The sequence below is a fragment of the Rhea pennata genome, chromosome 5 (assembly GCF_028389875.1).
Source record: "Rhea pennata isolate bPtePen1 chromosome 5, bPtePen1.pri, whole genome shotgun sequence".
NCBI lineage: Eukaryota > Metazoa > Chordata > Aves > Rheiformes > Rheidae > Rhea > Rhea pennata.
This window is the reverse complement of record NC_084667.1, coordinates 40,328,009-40,343,667: the sequence shown is the minus strand read 5'-3', so window position 1 is coordinate 40,343,667 and position 15,659 is coordinate 40,328,009. Positions and strand designations below refer to the sequence as shown.

General features: G+C 36.2%; 1 protein-coding gene across 1 annotated transcript in view; it reads left to right on the top strand.

The window, feature by feature from the left end:
* MUC2 (mucin 2, oligomeric mucus/gel-forming) overlaps positions 1 to 15,659 on the top strand; it is a 52,997-nt gene that overhangs the window by 13,448 nt on the left and 23,890 nt on the right. Inside the window, exons 14-29 of the mRNA XM_062576354.1 lie at positions 415 to 509; positions 1,232 to 1,358; positions 2,157 to 2,412; positions 3,303 to 3,355; positions 3,617 to 3,717; positions 4,103 to 4,254; positions 4,707 to 4,848; positions 5,450 to 5,560; positions 5,876 to 6,055; positions 7,093 to 7,332; positions 8,549 to 8,705; positions 9,870 to 9,998; positions 11,890 to 12,037; positions 12,937 to 12,980; positions 13,560 to 13,745; positions 14,561 to 15,049. Of these exons, the coding sequence (XP_062432338.1) occupies positions 415 to 509; positions 1,232 to 1,358; positions 2,157 to 2,412; positions 3,303 to 3,355; positions 3,617 to 3,717; positions 4,103 to 4,254; positions 4,707 to 4,848; positions 5,450 to 5,560; positions 5,876 to 6,055; positions 7,093 to 7,332; positions 8,549 to 8,705; positions 9,870 to 9,998; positions 11,890 to 12,037; positions 12,937 to 12,980; positions 13,560 to 13,745; positions 14,561 to 15,049 (2,610 nt within the window). The remainder of the gene's footprint in view (positions 1 to 414; positions 510 to 1,231; positions 1,359 to 2,156; positions 2,413 to 3,302; positions 3,356 to 3,616; positions 3,718 to 4,102; positions 4,255 to 4,706; positions 4,849 to 5,449; positions 5,561 to 5,875; positions 6,056 to 7,092; positions 7,333 to 8,548; positions 8,706 to 9,869; positions 9,999 to 11,889; positions 12,038 to 12,936; positions 12,981 to 13,559; positions 13,746 to 14,560; positions 15,050 to 15,659) is intronic.

The window sequence follows — 15,659 nt, the reverse complement described above, 5'->3', positions numbered from 1 at the left end:
GTGAAAGTTCAGGGAGTCGTTGCAGAGGGATCTTGAGCTGAGAGACAGGACAATAGTTTGTATCATGTGCAAAGGTGGCTTGTGTTTTGTGGTATTACTTCTTTCCGTGTTTAACTTAGCTTTACAGTCCCCAACTGGAAATGTCTGTGACAATTCCATATAGACAGCTTGCAGCAGTAAGGTATGATTTGTGATTTTATGATTGTGTAACTACTGCTTGATAGTTGAATCAGAGAATAGGTGTATTTGTAAGTGACTACATGTAATTTCTCCATTCCTCAAAGTCCGTACAGTTGTCTTGTTTGTATTATTGCGTAGCATTTATTGCTATGTAAAAACCTATCTAGGCATAAGAAAAATAAGTGATTGCGATGAATGTAATGATATAATTTCATTTTTCTCCTTTCTTGGCAGCAAATTATGCTGAGCATTGGTGTTCTTTGCTGAAAAACTCAGAGGGTCCTTTTGCCAGATGTCACTTAGTCATTGATCCTTCAGAATATTATAAGGTACTGTAGTCTTGCACTCCTTTTAGGACTAGTTTATTTCAAACAGGTGAGGTAGGCCATTGTTCAGACATTTGAGACATAACTGAATAGCTGGGCAGTAAGAGTTGATGAAGGTTTTATGGTGATTAACTAAGGCAGCATAGCATGTATCCAAACTATCTCCTGTAATAGGATTCTCAAAAAGTACTGCTTTAGAAGGTCAAGATTGTTCTTTGAATTTGTTCTATTTTGTATTTAATGTATGTTTTTATTGGATTTTCCAACTGGAAAGGAGAATTCAAGAGATGCAATTATGCACAGATAGGTTAAGTCTACTCTTATAGATTAGTTGCTATTAAGTCAGAAAAAATAGTATTTTATTACGTTTACCTTGTTAGTTGAAATGGAACACCAAATCATTGTCATGACAGACTCTTCATGGTATCTTTTTCACCTGTCCTCGTCACTGTCCTCTAAGAAAGGTGTTGTTAAGAGGCTGGCTACTTTTTAAAGGTTCAAGAGGCTTGACTCAGGTTAGGATAAGCATCCAAACTTTTTCATTCTGAATGAAATAAAGCAGCACTTTCAATCCCTGAGTTTATTCATTCCTTCTATTGTGCTTCTGGTCTTGAGAAAGAATAAAAGCTACCTCAGAAAAAGGGTACAGGATATTGCATGAAAGTTTAGTTGGAATTACTGATTGCTCCCCTGTGGGCTTATTAAACCTTTGGTTCTTGTTTCAGAAATGTAAATATGACACCTGCCTCTGCAAGGACGGTGAAAAGTGCTTGTGTGCTGCCCTGTCCTCTTACTCAAGGGCCTGTGCTTTCAAAGGGATCATACTGGGAGGCTGGAGACAAACTATCTGCAGTAAGTAATAGAACTGTAATCCCACTGGAGTTAGCCACCAGGAGTGAATATTGCTTAAGTTTTTTTACATTAATTTCAAGGGATTTGGAATATCTTCTAAATGTCCAGTGGAATTAAAAGAGACAGTGCTTGGAATGCTTAATAGTTTATGAGATATTCTTTAGCTGTCACTTGTTCATGAAACAGATTTAAAAGTTAAAAAATAGCATTTTTCACTTTAACCTTCTTTCCACAATTTTACTAATAATGCTTTTTCTCTCTTCAACTAATGGAATCCCAGCCATCATGGCTTTTACATTGTCTCTGTTTTAAGTGTCTTTTTTATCATTTTGTTTGCTTATCAGCGATAGTGTGATGTCCTTGAGAATAGGATTTTGTTACATTGCATTCTCTCTCTATGGTTATCAGTATGCAAAAACTGTGGGAAAAGATATGTTTCTGAAAATAGAAGCTATCAGTGGGGCTTAACAAAATCAATTAATGAAAAAAGACAAATAACAATCCCTTAAAAAGGTAATGAATTTCTTCTTCAGTATAGGAATCATGCATCCTCATTTAGGGAAGAATGTTTCCATTAGAATATGAAGCTTATTACCTTTCAGTTGGCAACTTTAAGCGGTTAACAAGGTTAAACAAGTATTACTTGTGAATTGTGGTATCTCTTTGCTTTAGTAGAATCTAAGGGAGTATTTTACCGTTACATGCTGCAAAGCTAAGAAACCAAACAGAAAAATGTCTTTATTACACTGTCCTTTCCACATCACTTATTTATCTGTTTGCTTTTTCCCCCGCCTCTAGCTAATGAAGTATCTGCTTGCCCAGAAAGCCAAATCTTTCTTTACAACCTTACAATGTGCCAGCAAACCTGTCGTTCAGTTGCTGATGGTGAAAAGCACTGCTTTCAAGATTTTGTTCCTGTGGATGGCTGTGGTTGCCCTGATAATACCTACTTAGACAATCAGGGTACATGTGTGCCTATCTCCAAATGCCCATGTTACTACAAGGGGTCATACCTGGAACCAGGGGATTATGTCACAAAAGATGAAGAGCGTTGGTATGTTTTATTGTGGCTTCTTGTTTGAGAGTATAAAAGCCCTTTTTAAATTTGCGTATTAATTGTAAGCTGTCTGGCTGTTAACGGCGCTTTAATGAACATTTGTAATGTATTTCACACCATTTTCATGCTGAGTGAAACATTCTCCTGTTGTAATGTAATTTGTTAGTAAATGAGATGTATAACTTTTTTTTTTTTTTTGCGATAAGAATACTGACCTTCACAGATAAATGTGATCCTGAAGCTGCACTGTCAATAGCAATTTGTTGAGCAAATGGAAAAGGAAGCTGAATACCCAGCTATAATGCTATGCTGTTGTTTGCTTGTCTGTCAGATGCAGATTGTTTCTCTAATGTTTTTCACTGCAGGAAAGTCCACTTGATATGTATTTACTATAACATAGACTTTTAAAAGCAACTTTCATGATCGTGATTTTTTGTTATGAACTCTGACTGTTTGCAGAATCAATGCAGCATGAATCATCAGTACAAACAGTGAAATACTTCCTTCTCTCCAAAGGAGAGGTGAAGTGGAAGATTAAGCATATAGGCCAAAGTTTGCAGCATGTGACTTGAACAGGCATGAAACTTAACTGTGCATCCAAATGAAAGCTTTAATTTAAATTAGCATTATTATCTGTTTTCTGAGTCATTAAAAAGCATAGTATTAAAGATTAATGAAATAGCAGTCATGCCTTAAAATCATAACCTTTCTATGTAGTATGCCTAAAATCTCCCCAGCTTTTTCCCCGAATGAGTATTCACAATTGCACTTCAACAGAGTTGAATGTGATAAATGTGTCATTTTTTTTTAAACAAATCTTTAGATTTATATTGAAGACACTGAGCTTACATTTTTTGAATTTATTTCTTATCTCATTTCTTTGCTAGTGTTTGTCGAAATGCAAAGCTCCAGTGCACTTCAGTGACTGTAGGATCAACAAGTAAGTGACATTCATTGTAGTAAACAAAAGAAAACCCCAAACCCAAAACTTCTTATTTGAAATCCTCCCTTGTTGTACTTGGTTTTTTTTCTTTTCTGTGAAACAGTTATACCTTTTCATTTCGTTCTGCTGTCTTTAGTGAGCCTCTTTTTCTCATGAGGGTTGATATTCCCTGGAGTTTGTCTCAGTAATTACTACTCCTCACACACATTTCACATTTTCTTGATTTACCTAAACCAACAATATGTTTTTATTCAACAGAATGTCCTCCTCACAAGACATACTTTGACTGCAACACATTCCAGAACTGGACTTCACAAACACCTATACAATTCAGCTGTTATACTCCTCGAAGTGATCACGTATGTATTCAATTTTTCTCCGTGTCATAATTCTTTTGCTCACTAAATCACACTCTACAACAGAGGATTCCAGGAAATGCAGTTTTAAATAACAAATTATATCCTTTCATTTCCCCCTTGTTTTTTTTTTCCCCAGTGATTTTACTTTTTCCAATTTCAAGTCCATATCCCTCTTGTTTTCCCTCTTCTTTTTCTTTTCATTGGGTTTTCAGTGAGTTACAATTCTCAGGCAATCAAGATACTAGAAAGAAAAACCTTATAGAACAAAGTAATAGGAAACTGTTTATAAGTGTAGTTTATTTCATGAGTGTTTATGAAGAAATGGAAGAACAATGTAGTGATTGTTTTATAAAATAACAATTTATTTTCTCCTTATGTTCCTTAGTTCCAGGCAGAGTGTGTCTCAGGCTGTGTGTGTCCTCAAGGTCTGTTTGATGATGGGAAAGGGGGCTGTGTTGAGGAGAAGGATTGCCCTTGTATTCATAACAATCAGTGGTATTCTCATGGAGATGAAATAACGGTGGACTGTAAAACCTGGTTAGTTGTAATTTTCTGCTCTCTTCTTATACAATATATTGTGTGCATGGAGTTAGTAGTCATTTCTAGGCTTAAATACTTCAGTGGTTGAGATCATGATAGGTATAAAGCTTTTATTCTCAGACGTACTTCATGACATCAGAGGAAATACAGATTGTACTGAAAATAGGGTAGCCAACTACCTCTGTTTTCAGGAAGCATATCTTATTGGGAAAGCGTGCTGATTTTTGAATATGGTCATTAACTGATCTGAGAAATGTAGCTGTCCAGAGTTAATAATTTTAAAACAGACTATACTATTAATGATGTGACATAATACACACTGTAACACAGAAGTATATATTATGCACATCACCATGTTGTGTCAGGTAGCTGTGTAGTTTGTTTGGCAGTTTTCCAAACAGCACACTCTTGGTGAAATCTGAAAAGTCAGCTCTTCTACTCTCTTCTAGTATCTGCCAGAGAGGAGGTTGGAATTGTACCAAAGGTGATGTGTGCTATGGGACTTGTACCATATATGGAAGTGGTCATTATATCACCTTCGATGGAAAATTCTATGACTTTGATGGGAGTTGTGAATATGTAGCTACTCAGGTAATATTCATCAGGAGGGTGGAATTACCATCTTAAATGCTTTCAAATTGCCTTGAAAATCTACCTTCCTGTTTGATTTTGTCATTCTCCATTGTCTGATGTTGCTGTTCCTGAGATGTTTGCAGCTTCTGCCTTGATAAATTCTGTATTTTCAACCCAGGCAAGTTGTGTGAATGGGTTCTTTTGATAAAGTAGTCATAGCATGTGTGAAACAGGGCTAATTTATAGTGAGAACTGACAGGTCATGGCCAGTCATCTGAAATAAATAAAAATTTTTAGATTATTAAACAAGTATATTTTTCTTTTAAGACATATTCCTTATTTTGTTTTGTTTTCCTGCTTGTTTCCCGGATTTTGGCACTAACAAGACTGTAATTACTATTTATGCGTATTCATGGGGGGGTGTATATATGTAAATGTGTGTGTGTATGTACATATGCTTGTGTGTTAATACATAAGTATTTAAAATTTTATATTGGAAGCAGTAATAATTGATACATTGTTGAGATTTAAATGATTACACTTAAATTATTTTTAGATTGAAATCAAAATTAAATGTTCTACTTAATTTTCTTATGCTCTTTTGTTCCTTTTTAAATAGGATTTTTGTGGTGACAAAAACTCTAGCAGCTCATTCAGTATCATCACAGAGAATGTCCCATGTGGAACTACAGGAGTCACCTGCTCAAAGGCTATTAAAATGTTTCTAGGGGTGAGTAATGACATTCTGTGAGTACTTAGCTAATAGAAACCAATAATGTACCACATGTGTAGAAGTACAAAGCTATGTCCTTAAAGCCACCTGTAACAAGTGAAGGTTATCCATGTGTAAAGGAGTAGATTCTCAGGTAGAGGCCTGTCCTAGCTCTGTTGGACAAAGGTGCTATACACTTTGTGTTGTCTTGGAAGGTTAGCCTACAGACTTTGAGCTCTTAGTCTCAGAATGTGTTGTACTGTTAAAGGGCTCTAGTATTCATCTCTTTTTAAGAGTTAGTGTTGTAATATTTTTCATCTTTTTATCTTTCAGAACACTGAACTGAAGTTGGAGAACAAGGATTATAAAGAAATTCAGCGAGATATCGGTGATGAGGTGCATTACAGAAAAAGGGCCGTTGGCCTGTACCTTGTTATTGAGGCTAGCAATGGTGTGATGCTTATCTGGGATAAGAAGACTACTATTTTCATCAAGCTGACTGCTGATTATCAAGTAAGGAGCTGTCTATTGTCTTCTGAAGTAGCAGTGTGAATGGATGAAATAAGGAAACCAGGATGATCTTTTATTCTACTGCCCTCCTTTCACTGTTATAACTGCTACACATTGATGATTCATACGTTGCTTGCAATTACTATTATAGCTTGTAGTGGGTGCTTTTGTTTTCTTTAGTCCATTTCAGTGCATTGCAGAGGATGCACAGTACACAATTGCAATAAAGCAAAGTGTCTAAGGTATTCTGAGTTTATGAATACTAAGAGCTAGGCATCCAAAGTAATTTAGGGAATGCAAATTAACTTGGAAACCTGCATGGAACCTCAGCCCTGAGTTAGTCTGAAATTCCCTATGCAATGTATAGAGATTTCAGATTTCTATAAACCAGCACGCTAAATTATAGACTACTAAATTCTTTGGGCTGAGTAGGGAGGTGCTGGGCTGTGCAAACAGGGACATTCTGTTCCTTGAGGGAGTTTATGCGTCTTAATTAGCATTACCAAAAATCCGCTTTGAGGGTAGGTAGCAAAGTTGTTTGGAGAAAGAAAGTATGACTGTCTTTTCTTTCTTTTTTTTTTCTTTCGGGAATAAATAAATGGTGTCAGTTCAGTAGAAGTTTTAATATAAATGATTTTGAGGAGATTCAAATTCTCTGATTTATATTAACAGTATTTTTTGGTTGAATTACAATAAATGGTAAAGAATGGGAAATAAATTCATTCTTCTCCGCTGAAAGAAGTTTAGCCACTTTCGAGTGCTACAAGTTGGATGAAGGGCCCCAGGGACATGGAAATACATGAGCTATAATAGGTTTCAAGAAGGGAAGAGATAGGTAATTGAGCAGTTTGCTAAATAGGCACATAAATGAAGATTTAATTTCTATAAAAATGATCTGAAAATAAAAATGACAATATATGCAATTTACAGGGAGGATCAGTTGTCTTTTTTAAAGCCAGTGTTTTCTTACTTTACTAGAGTCTGTTTCTCACTTCCCTGATATATTTAAGAGCTGTGTATGTGTTCATTTCCTTTTCCAGGGCAAAGTGTGTGGTCTGTGTGGCAACTTTGATGGCAAGTCCAACAATGATTTTACGACAAGGAGCGGATTGCAGGAAACTAGTGCTCTGGAGTTTGGGAATTCCTGGAAGCAGTCTTACACCTGCCCAGATGTCACAGAAGAAATCCTGCCTTGCAGCGTGAAACCACATCGCAAGTCGTGGGCAGAGAAAGAATGCTACCTCATCCGGAGTGCTGTCTTTGAAATCTGTCACTCCAAGGTTTGTAGAGAGCAGTATGTAATGGGACAGCACAGTATCTTTTTGCAGGAATAACGATATCATCAGAAATGAATGAAGAAACAGTTAAATGAAGTGATCTTAGCTAAGTTTGCAGTACAAATAGAGGTGTCAGCACACTTCAGCTAGCCTTACTTGAAGTGGCTTGAGCATCAGGGCCACTGGAACTGTGGCAACAGAGGTGCCAGCACAAACTGTACATATCCATATTCATCACCGCAATTTCACTGCTCTTGTTACTCAGGTTAGCTTCATAGATGGTTGGGTAGGTCTGTATGTGCAGCAGTTGCACCATCTCTTTTAGAGAGACTGTCATTGATACTATAAATTCTGAAAGGCCTTGTAATCACCCTGTTGTCTGGCAGAAACATACTATACTTGAAAGGTGGCCATTATAGAAACTACTGCTCCTTGCAGCATTCAGTGTACACGAGGTATCTTCTTGGAACTCACCCACATCACGCAGTTTAGCCAGGCTTAGCTACTAGTACAGTGCCTCCAAATTGTATCAACATGTATTTGCTATGTCAGGCTTACCTCTTCCAGAGCACAGTATAATCTCTCTTTTCCTCGTCTCTTATCTGAAATATGTAATACTAACAATAATCTGTGCTTATCTCAAAGTGGAAAAATCACAAAGATTTTCACAGTAATTTAGTACATGTTTCTGTGTTGATTACTTCAGGGATTAAAATCCAATCTAGGTTTCTCCTTGTGTAGTCCAAAGCAGAGAGGTGAAAGGCTTTGCAAATGTGTAATTGGATAGAATCTACAAATGGGCTAGCACGGAACTCCGCTTCATATTTACTGTGAAATGCAGTCTTTCTGAGGTTGCTTAATTCTTGGCTGGCTAAGCTTGCTGGAAGGTAAGATTTCATTGGCATCAGTCCAGTTTGGTTTTGAGAGCAATAAAACGGAATTCTTGTGAGAAGATGTGGGCACTACCCAAGACTGTACTTTATTTTGTTTGATCATAACAACTTATGATGGTGGTGTGCTACTTCAAGTCTATAATTATCCGAAATACAATAAGCAGTTTCCAGCCTATAATGTTTATTCAAGTTTTGATAATTCTTAGAAACAGTCTCACACCTGCCCAGCTCAGATCTCATTCCTCAAGAGATATTATTGCTAGCTTGCAAGCTTACTAGTTAGAAAACTAGTTTGGAGATGAATTGGGACATCATTTTATCAACAGGTGGACCCAACTCCATTCTATGAAGCATGTGTTCATGATGCCTGCTCTTGTGACAGTGGTGGAGATTGTGAATGCTTCTGTTCAGCAGTTGCTGCATACGCTCAAGAATGTATCAAGGCTAAGGCTTGTGTGTTCTGGAGAACTCCTGATATATGCCGTGAGTAACAGTTAAACACAACTATATCCAGCTGGCTGTTGTCAAAGAGCATATCAAATAAATCATAAGTTCTGTTACTGCAGGGTTGTACTGGCTGTACAACATGATTTATTTTCTCAGCATAGCAGAGAAGGAACAGAATTAGTTATTTTGTAGAACTAGAACCAATCTGTTACACTAATAACAAACACTAGTGTATTTCAGAATTGAAATGCACAAAGAATATATGTGAATTTCTATTACTGTTTTAATGAGCCTAGCATGTTTTAATGTATTAAAGCTAGATTTCAAATTATCCTTCCATTTTGCTTTCTAATTGGTAAAGGGGAATTCCTGTTATCATCTCCCTTACAGGAAGATCTCATATTCAGAATTTGTTTCTAGCAATTGTATATTGAAGCACTTCTGCTAAATGCACCTCATCTGTTTTGAGTGTTTGAAGTAGTGTCCATTAGTGGTGCTGGTGTTCATACCAGTATGTCATACAATAATGGAAAATAGTATTTAAATTAATATTCCCCAAACAGTATTCAAAACAAAATTTTGAGATTCCAAAAGCCAGAAATGTCAAATTTTTGAATTTTAAAAATTCATTCAGATTCAAAAGTAAGGCTAGTTTTCAAGTTTAAAAAACAGTCAGTGAAGCAGAAGTTAAAAATTTCAGTCAGTTCTGATTTATAGAGCGTAAAAATTCCTTTCTCTGTCCATAGTCAAGTAAGCTGAGTTCTGCCTAATTTTATCCATAAAATCCGGTATGCTTGTTCTTGGCTTGCTGGAGATGATTCTTGACTCATGTGATACAGCAAGGTAGAACTACTCTGAATATACCACAAGTGTATTTAGGAGTTTGCTAATGGTCAGGGAAGAAAAGACTCACAGAAATTCTCTATTCATTTTAAATTTAAATCAATGCATATTCTGTTTTTTTCTGTGATTTGAATCAAGGCGTATTTCCTCTGCAGCTCTGGTGTTTAATATCAGAATCTTTAGCTCCAGTGTAATGATGCCCCAAAAGTTCAGTAGAGTATAAGGTTCAGGTCTCGTATCTCAAGAGAATTAGTGTCGGCTTATCATGTATATTTATTTAGCATATAACATTAAAAAAAAGAACCCAGATGTATTCTGGCAATTGCATTTTTGATTGACCACTGCTTTTTTTATCAGCAATATTTTGTGACTACTACAACCCTCCTAATGAGTGCGAGTGGCACTATGAACCTTGTGGCAGTGACATCTTGACCTGCAAGATGATCAATAATGTCAGCACTAACTTCTCAGTACCATACCTGGAAGGTAATGAATTCACTACCATTTTTATCTTTCATTTTATAAAACATTGTTCAGGTATCATTTAATGTTCGTGTAGGTTGAACTTGAGTCTGCAGTCTTAAATAAATGTTTCGTGCAGTATAATTTATTATTTGTAAACATCAGTGGATGACAGTCACATTGCCAACATACATAAAACTCGGTTTCTGCTTGGATAATATCTTGAAACATGCAAGATTATTTCACCATTGTAATTTTGAATCTCATCTTAATTGGATCTCAGAAGAAGGAAAACTTTTATCTTCATGATAAAGGAGCAGGTTACTACCTGCTTTTTTTTTTTTTTTAATCTAGTTACTGTTATGTGTAAGATATGTCTTGATTTTTGTTAAATATTATGCAGTGTACTCCTGTCATTACAATGGAAATACCTTTGGTGTCAGACACACACATGCTACTCTATATTGGGTTCTTAGTGGACACTACAGCATATTGTCTAAGGGCTAGTACTTTGCTTTTTTAGTGCATCTCCTTTGCAGTTTTTATTTAGACTTTTAAGATCAAGATATGAAGCTTAGCCAGGTTATTCTGTATTCCGTCACACTTAGAGGACCAGCATAAGGTACAGACACCATTTAAATCCCATTGAACCCCTCAAAGGATGTAGAGATGTGATGCAAACAGGAGGAAGGCCTTTTGATGGATAACTGAAGGGATTTCACCTTGGTATAGGTTTGTAAAAGTAATGTTATGGGAACTGTGATGATCTAAGAATGTGAATGAGGATATAAATATCTTCTATTCCACCTCAGGATAAAGTTGGAGAAAATGGGGATGTTTTTGGCCACTCAGTCTTTTCTTTTGATCTGAACCAGAAGTGGCTGTCTTCAACCGAGGGATTAGAAAGAGCTGCCTTGAGTTTAACTTGGTTATTTTAGTCCTTATACTGCTGGTAACATACTTGATAAACAAAACTAAGGTGACCCATATTTTGAAACGGATTGGTTTAGATTATCAAATAAACCTCTAAAGCATCAGAAATAGATTATTGTATGTCTAATAATTTTTAAACTTATTTTTGTTTGTTATCTTCAGTACAAATGTAGGACACTTTTGTTAGGATATTTTTAGTACAGTCTGGCAGTGCAAACTGACTTCTAACTGCCAATTAATTATTATCAGTTTATTAATTATGTTCAGTTTTTAGACTATTTACAATTCTAGTGTAGTGTAAAGAGGACTTGATGTCATAAAACATCCGATTCATGATTACAGTTGTTTATTTGGAAGCAAGATGTAATTTTTGAAATACAATGAGGACTGAGAGGTGATTAATCCCTGGCAGGTAGGTTTTCGGTCACTGGCAAAGGGTGTGGAAAAATGCAGATAAAATACATGCTTTGGCTGGAGATAGCTTGTCTATTAAAGGTGCATGAACAAGGTGTACTATTCCAATAATTGTAGTGAAAATCTTGTTTATTATTAAATCCACTTCCATATTCTTAACAAAAATATTATTGGGAAAATGATCACATTTCAATATCAGAAAAATAGTTAACTTTCTTTGTCTTAAAAATCACCAGCTACACATAAAATATAGTGTAAGTTAGAGATTGCTCCAATGTGCTGAACCAGGAAAAAAGCTTTCCTGTTTTTCATGAGTAGAGTCTTATTTAAGCCTTCTCACCCCAGTATGATCAATGGGGACTGCCGAAGATTTAGATCTTTTGGAAAGCTTGATTGTCCAAGGATTAATTTGAAGTCAATAGAAATTTTCTATTTCTTTCACTATGCTTGATTCAGAGAGAATTATTTGTTAATGATACTGATTTACCTTCAGAAGATATCCTATCATTGAGATAACTGTTTATTCTTTTCTTCATCTCGTACTTCGTGCTAACTATGATCTCAACAGGTTGCTACCCCAGATGCCCTCCAGAGAAGCCCATTTATAATGAAGAGACAAAGAAATGTGAGACCAGAGATGACTGTGGGTGTTACTTCAATGGAACTTATTATGAACCTGAGGAAGAAATACTTGTAAAAGAGAACTGTAGAAGATGGTATGTAGAAATGCAAATCCACATGCAGTCATTCAGGAAAAAAATTTATGTATGCTGAGCCTATCATTTTCTTTACTAGGCCTTAAGCATGTGTTTTAATAAGTACAGAAGCATCTTTAAATCAAGAGCTGTTATATATTAGAGTTTATCTGTACAAATCAGAGCAACAATGTCGGTTTAGTCCAGATGAAACTCAAACTCTGTAAAATTTGTTGAAGCAGCACTTCCAAGAGATAAAGATTCTAAGCTTTTCATCCATAGTTTGTATACTCCAAATTTCAAGTTGATGATGTCTTTTTAGCAAGTATATTAGTAACATCATTAAATTTACTTTCAGAAGTGCCAAAAATGATACATCAACATGAAGCCTGGATGCATCTCTAGAACAACCTTTTGATTCCGCTGGCACTTCAAGAAGAGGGGGGCTAATCTGCCTTGCATTCACATTTAAGACTAGAATTTCAAAATCAAAATTCACTCTAATCTCAAAGGATCTCTAAGTGCTCACTCTCAGTGCCTCACTAATGATAGCATTGACATCTGAATCTGTATGGTAAGGTGAGGCAGAGTAACTGATCTGGCTTGAAAATTCACCCCCTCGAAGAGCAGCTGTTATTACACTATTGCAATTTACAACACAAAGCAGTTCGTGATAGTTTAAGACACTGTACTTCAAGACAGTAAAATGATGATTGTGTTGGAACAAAATAACAATAGTCAGAATTAGAAGGCATTACACCCAGAAAAATACTCACTGTATGAATAAATATCAAGTGACAAGTTTGTATGTTTCTATGCTCTTGATTGTACTAAATGTGCCATAAAACATCTGAAAATATCTCTAGAATTATCTTACTGCTGGATTACAACATTGTAATTTCTGAAATTTTTCTTTTTAGTGTCTGTGTCTCCTCAGGAAACATAAACTGTACAACAATCCAAGGTAAGTAATATCTTTTTTTCTGCAAACAAAAGGAAAAAAGAAGCATGAAACTGCTAGGTCTGGCTCTACAAAAGGCTTAGTATTGCAATGATTTTTTTCCAGTGCAAGTTAAAGTTGTGGCAAAAGAAAACTGGGTAGCACTTTTGTTGAATGTTGCTGTTAGTACTTTTTGTTCAACCTTTCTCTCATGTCTCTTCATTCTTTCCCTCCTGTCCCATATCCAAGCTAACAGATTCTTTATAAGACTTTGCCCTCCTGCAACATGCAGTATAATAGAAAAGTATCTGATGCTAAATTGCTGGTGTTAATTTCTCAAAGTATTTTAAAACCTAGTTTGTAAGTAAGTTCTTCCAAGTCATTTTATACAGCGCTTTAGTAGATATGTTTTGACTTCCCTCTAAATGTAAAGGTAAGTTAGTGTGACGAATAGGCCTAAGCTCCCTGTATACCTCTGAGGGGAGCATACATGACACATGTAAATGCTAATTTGTATCCTAGGCAATTTCGTAAGAATTTTGTATTTTTCTTCAATCTGAAAGACTTAACAGAAAAAATTCATGGTAAAACTCTTTCTTACAGGCTGTCCTTGTGTGATCAATGGAACGAGATATGAAGTGGGAGAACTTGTGGGGCAAATAACGGAAGGTGACGAGTGTAAAATATATGTGTGTGGACAAAATGGATCTATAATGGAAATAACTGTTCCTTGTCCGACAACATTGCCTACGATCTCTTCAACCTCCTTTAGTACTCCTACCATCACAGGTAAAGCTTTAATGGAGATACATATCAAATAGTTATTTTCTTTAAGGAAAATATTTTAAAGATACAGTGCACAATATGTGGGCTTGTTATAGTCGAAACGGCCTGAGTGATGCTTATGAACAGTTCTATTACTCTGTACTAAGAAGATTTGAAACACTTTGTAATGATTTACTCCTCATGGAGGAAATCATATCTATAGAGGTGTAGGGTGCCTTCGAAATTCTGAGAATATGTTTACATTTCACTATCCTACTAGGATTTTAAAGCAAATATTATGTTTTAATATATTAATAACAATTGCCTCAGTGTCTCAGCAAAAAAATATAAATGAAATATTTAAAATTACCTTCATTTTTTTTCTGAAACTTGCAGATGATAAAAATAAACATATGATAAACTTGCGGTAATACTTTTCTTTCCATTTCAGTTACCACTAGAAGCACTCCAGGAACTACAAGTAAGTTTTAAAAATAAAAGTTAGATATTGTAAAGTGTTGAAGGAACATTTAAACGAAGGATAAGTTAAAAATGGCCTACTATAGAAAAATAGTTTTAAAACCTAATGTAGGAAAATGTGGTAAGAATAGAGAGAAGGAAGACCTTTGAAGGCTTTTATATCTTGGTTATTTGATGCTGATGTGAAGCTTCCAGCTAAAGAACCTGATAATGTTGAACTAGTTTTTGAACTGTTTTCTCTTGCTAAAAGGACGTGTTGTAGTGGATTACTTTAGTCCCTAATGGAGGAGAATAATAATGTAACCTTCTCAGAATATCATCTGTGAGCCTGGATGCTGAGCCTCTATCTTCTTTTGCAGCTTCATGCTTTGGATTAATATGTGACTGGACTGAATGGTATGATGTTAGTAATCCTGAAGAAGGTGATGGTGACTATGAAACCTATGATGCAATAAGAGATAAACATGGAAATGTAGTATGTGAAGCTCCTGAAAAAATTGAATGCAGGGCTAAAAATAATCCCAGCCTAAGCTTAGAGGAACTTGGCCAGAAGGTGGAGTGTAATGTTACGTATGGACTAATCTGTAAAAATGAGGAGCAAAGTGGTCCCTGGTCTGTTTGCTATAATTACGAAATCAGGGTAAATTGCTGTGAGTGGCATGAAGTTCCTTGTGAGACTACACAGAGTCCAGCACCAACTACAACATTCACCACCACCAGCACAACAATACTGACCGCCACCACAGCCTGGCAGCCAACGGTGACTACTACAACACCCAAACCTACTCCAGTCACGACAAGCAAGCCCACACCACCATCTACTACCCCAGTAACTTCAACCACCACAGGTATTTAGTGGGTCCATACTCTCTGCTCTTGCCTTACCACAGAGAAATAAAGAGCTGTCAGGACATTAAGGCATGTTATTTCTAAGGCAGATATTGAGCTGCAAAGAAGCCTCGCTTTTGCTGATTTAGAGGTCCAGCCTTCTACCAGAGAGAACCTACACAGAGGATATGTGAGATGGGAGTAGGCCTTGATTTGTGCACTGTCATTTTAGGGATTGTTTAGGTACAGCTGTGCAGAATTCAATCCCTTTCTCTTTCTGCATTCCTTCTGTATCAACACGGACACTTGCCTACATTTCTGGATCTAGGAAGGAAGATTGCCCTGGTAGGGTTCAGAGAAGGTTTGCAGTCTAAAGGTAGTCCCTTGCTCTGAACTGTAGTCCCTGGTTGCTGAGACCCCCTAGTATTTTCATGATACCAGTTCTTCTGCCTGACAATACAGTTGACACTGCACTATCCTCCTGATGTCTTACAATTTGTTGGCATATATTTGATTTATTGAAGAGTCTGTCACAGCAATACCTTAACACTCTTCAGGAGAAACAGGTGACTTAATTCGATACAAATTAATCTGCATTAATTTCCACCTGGTCAGATTTGTGGAGCCAGA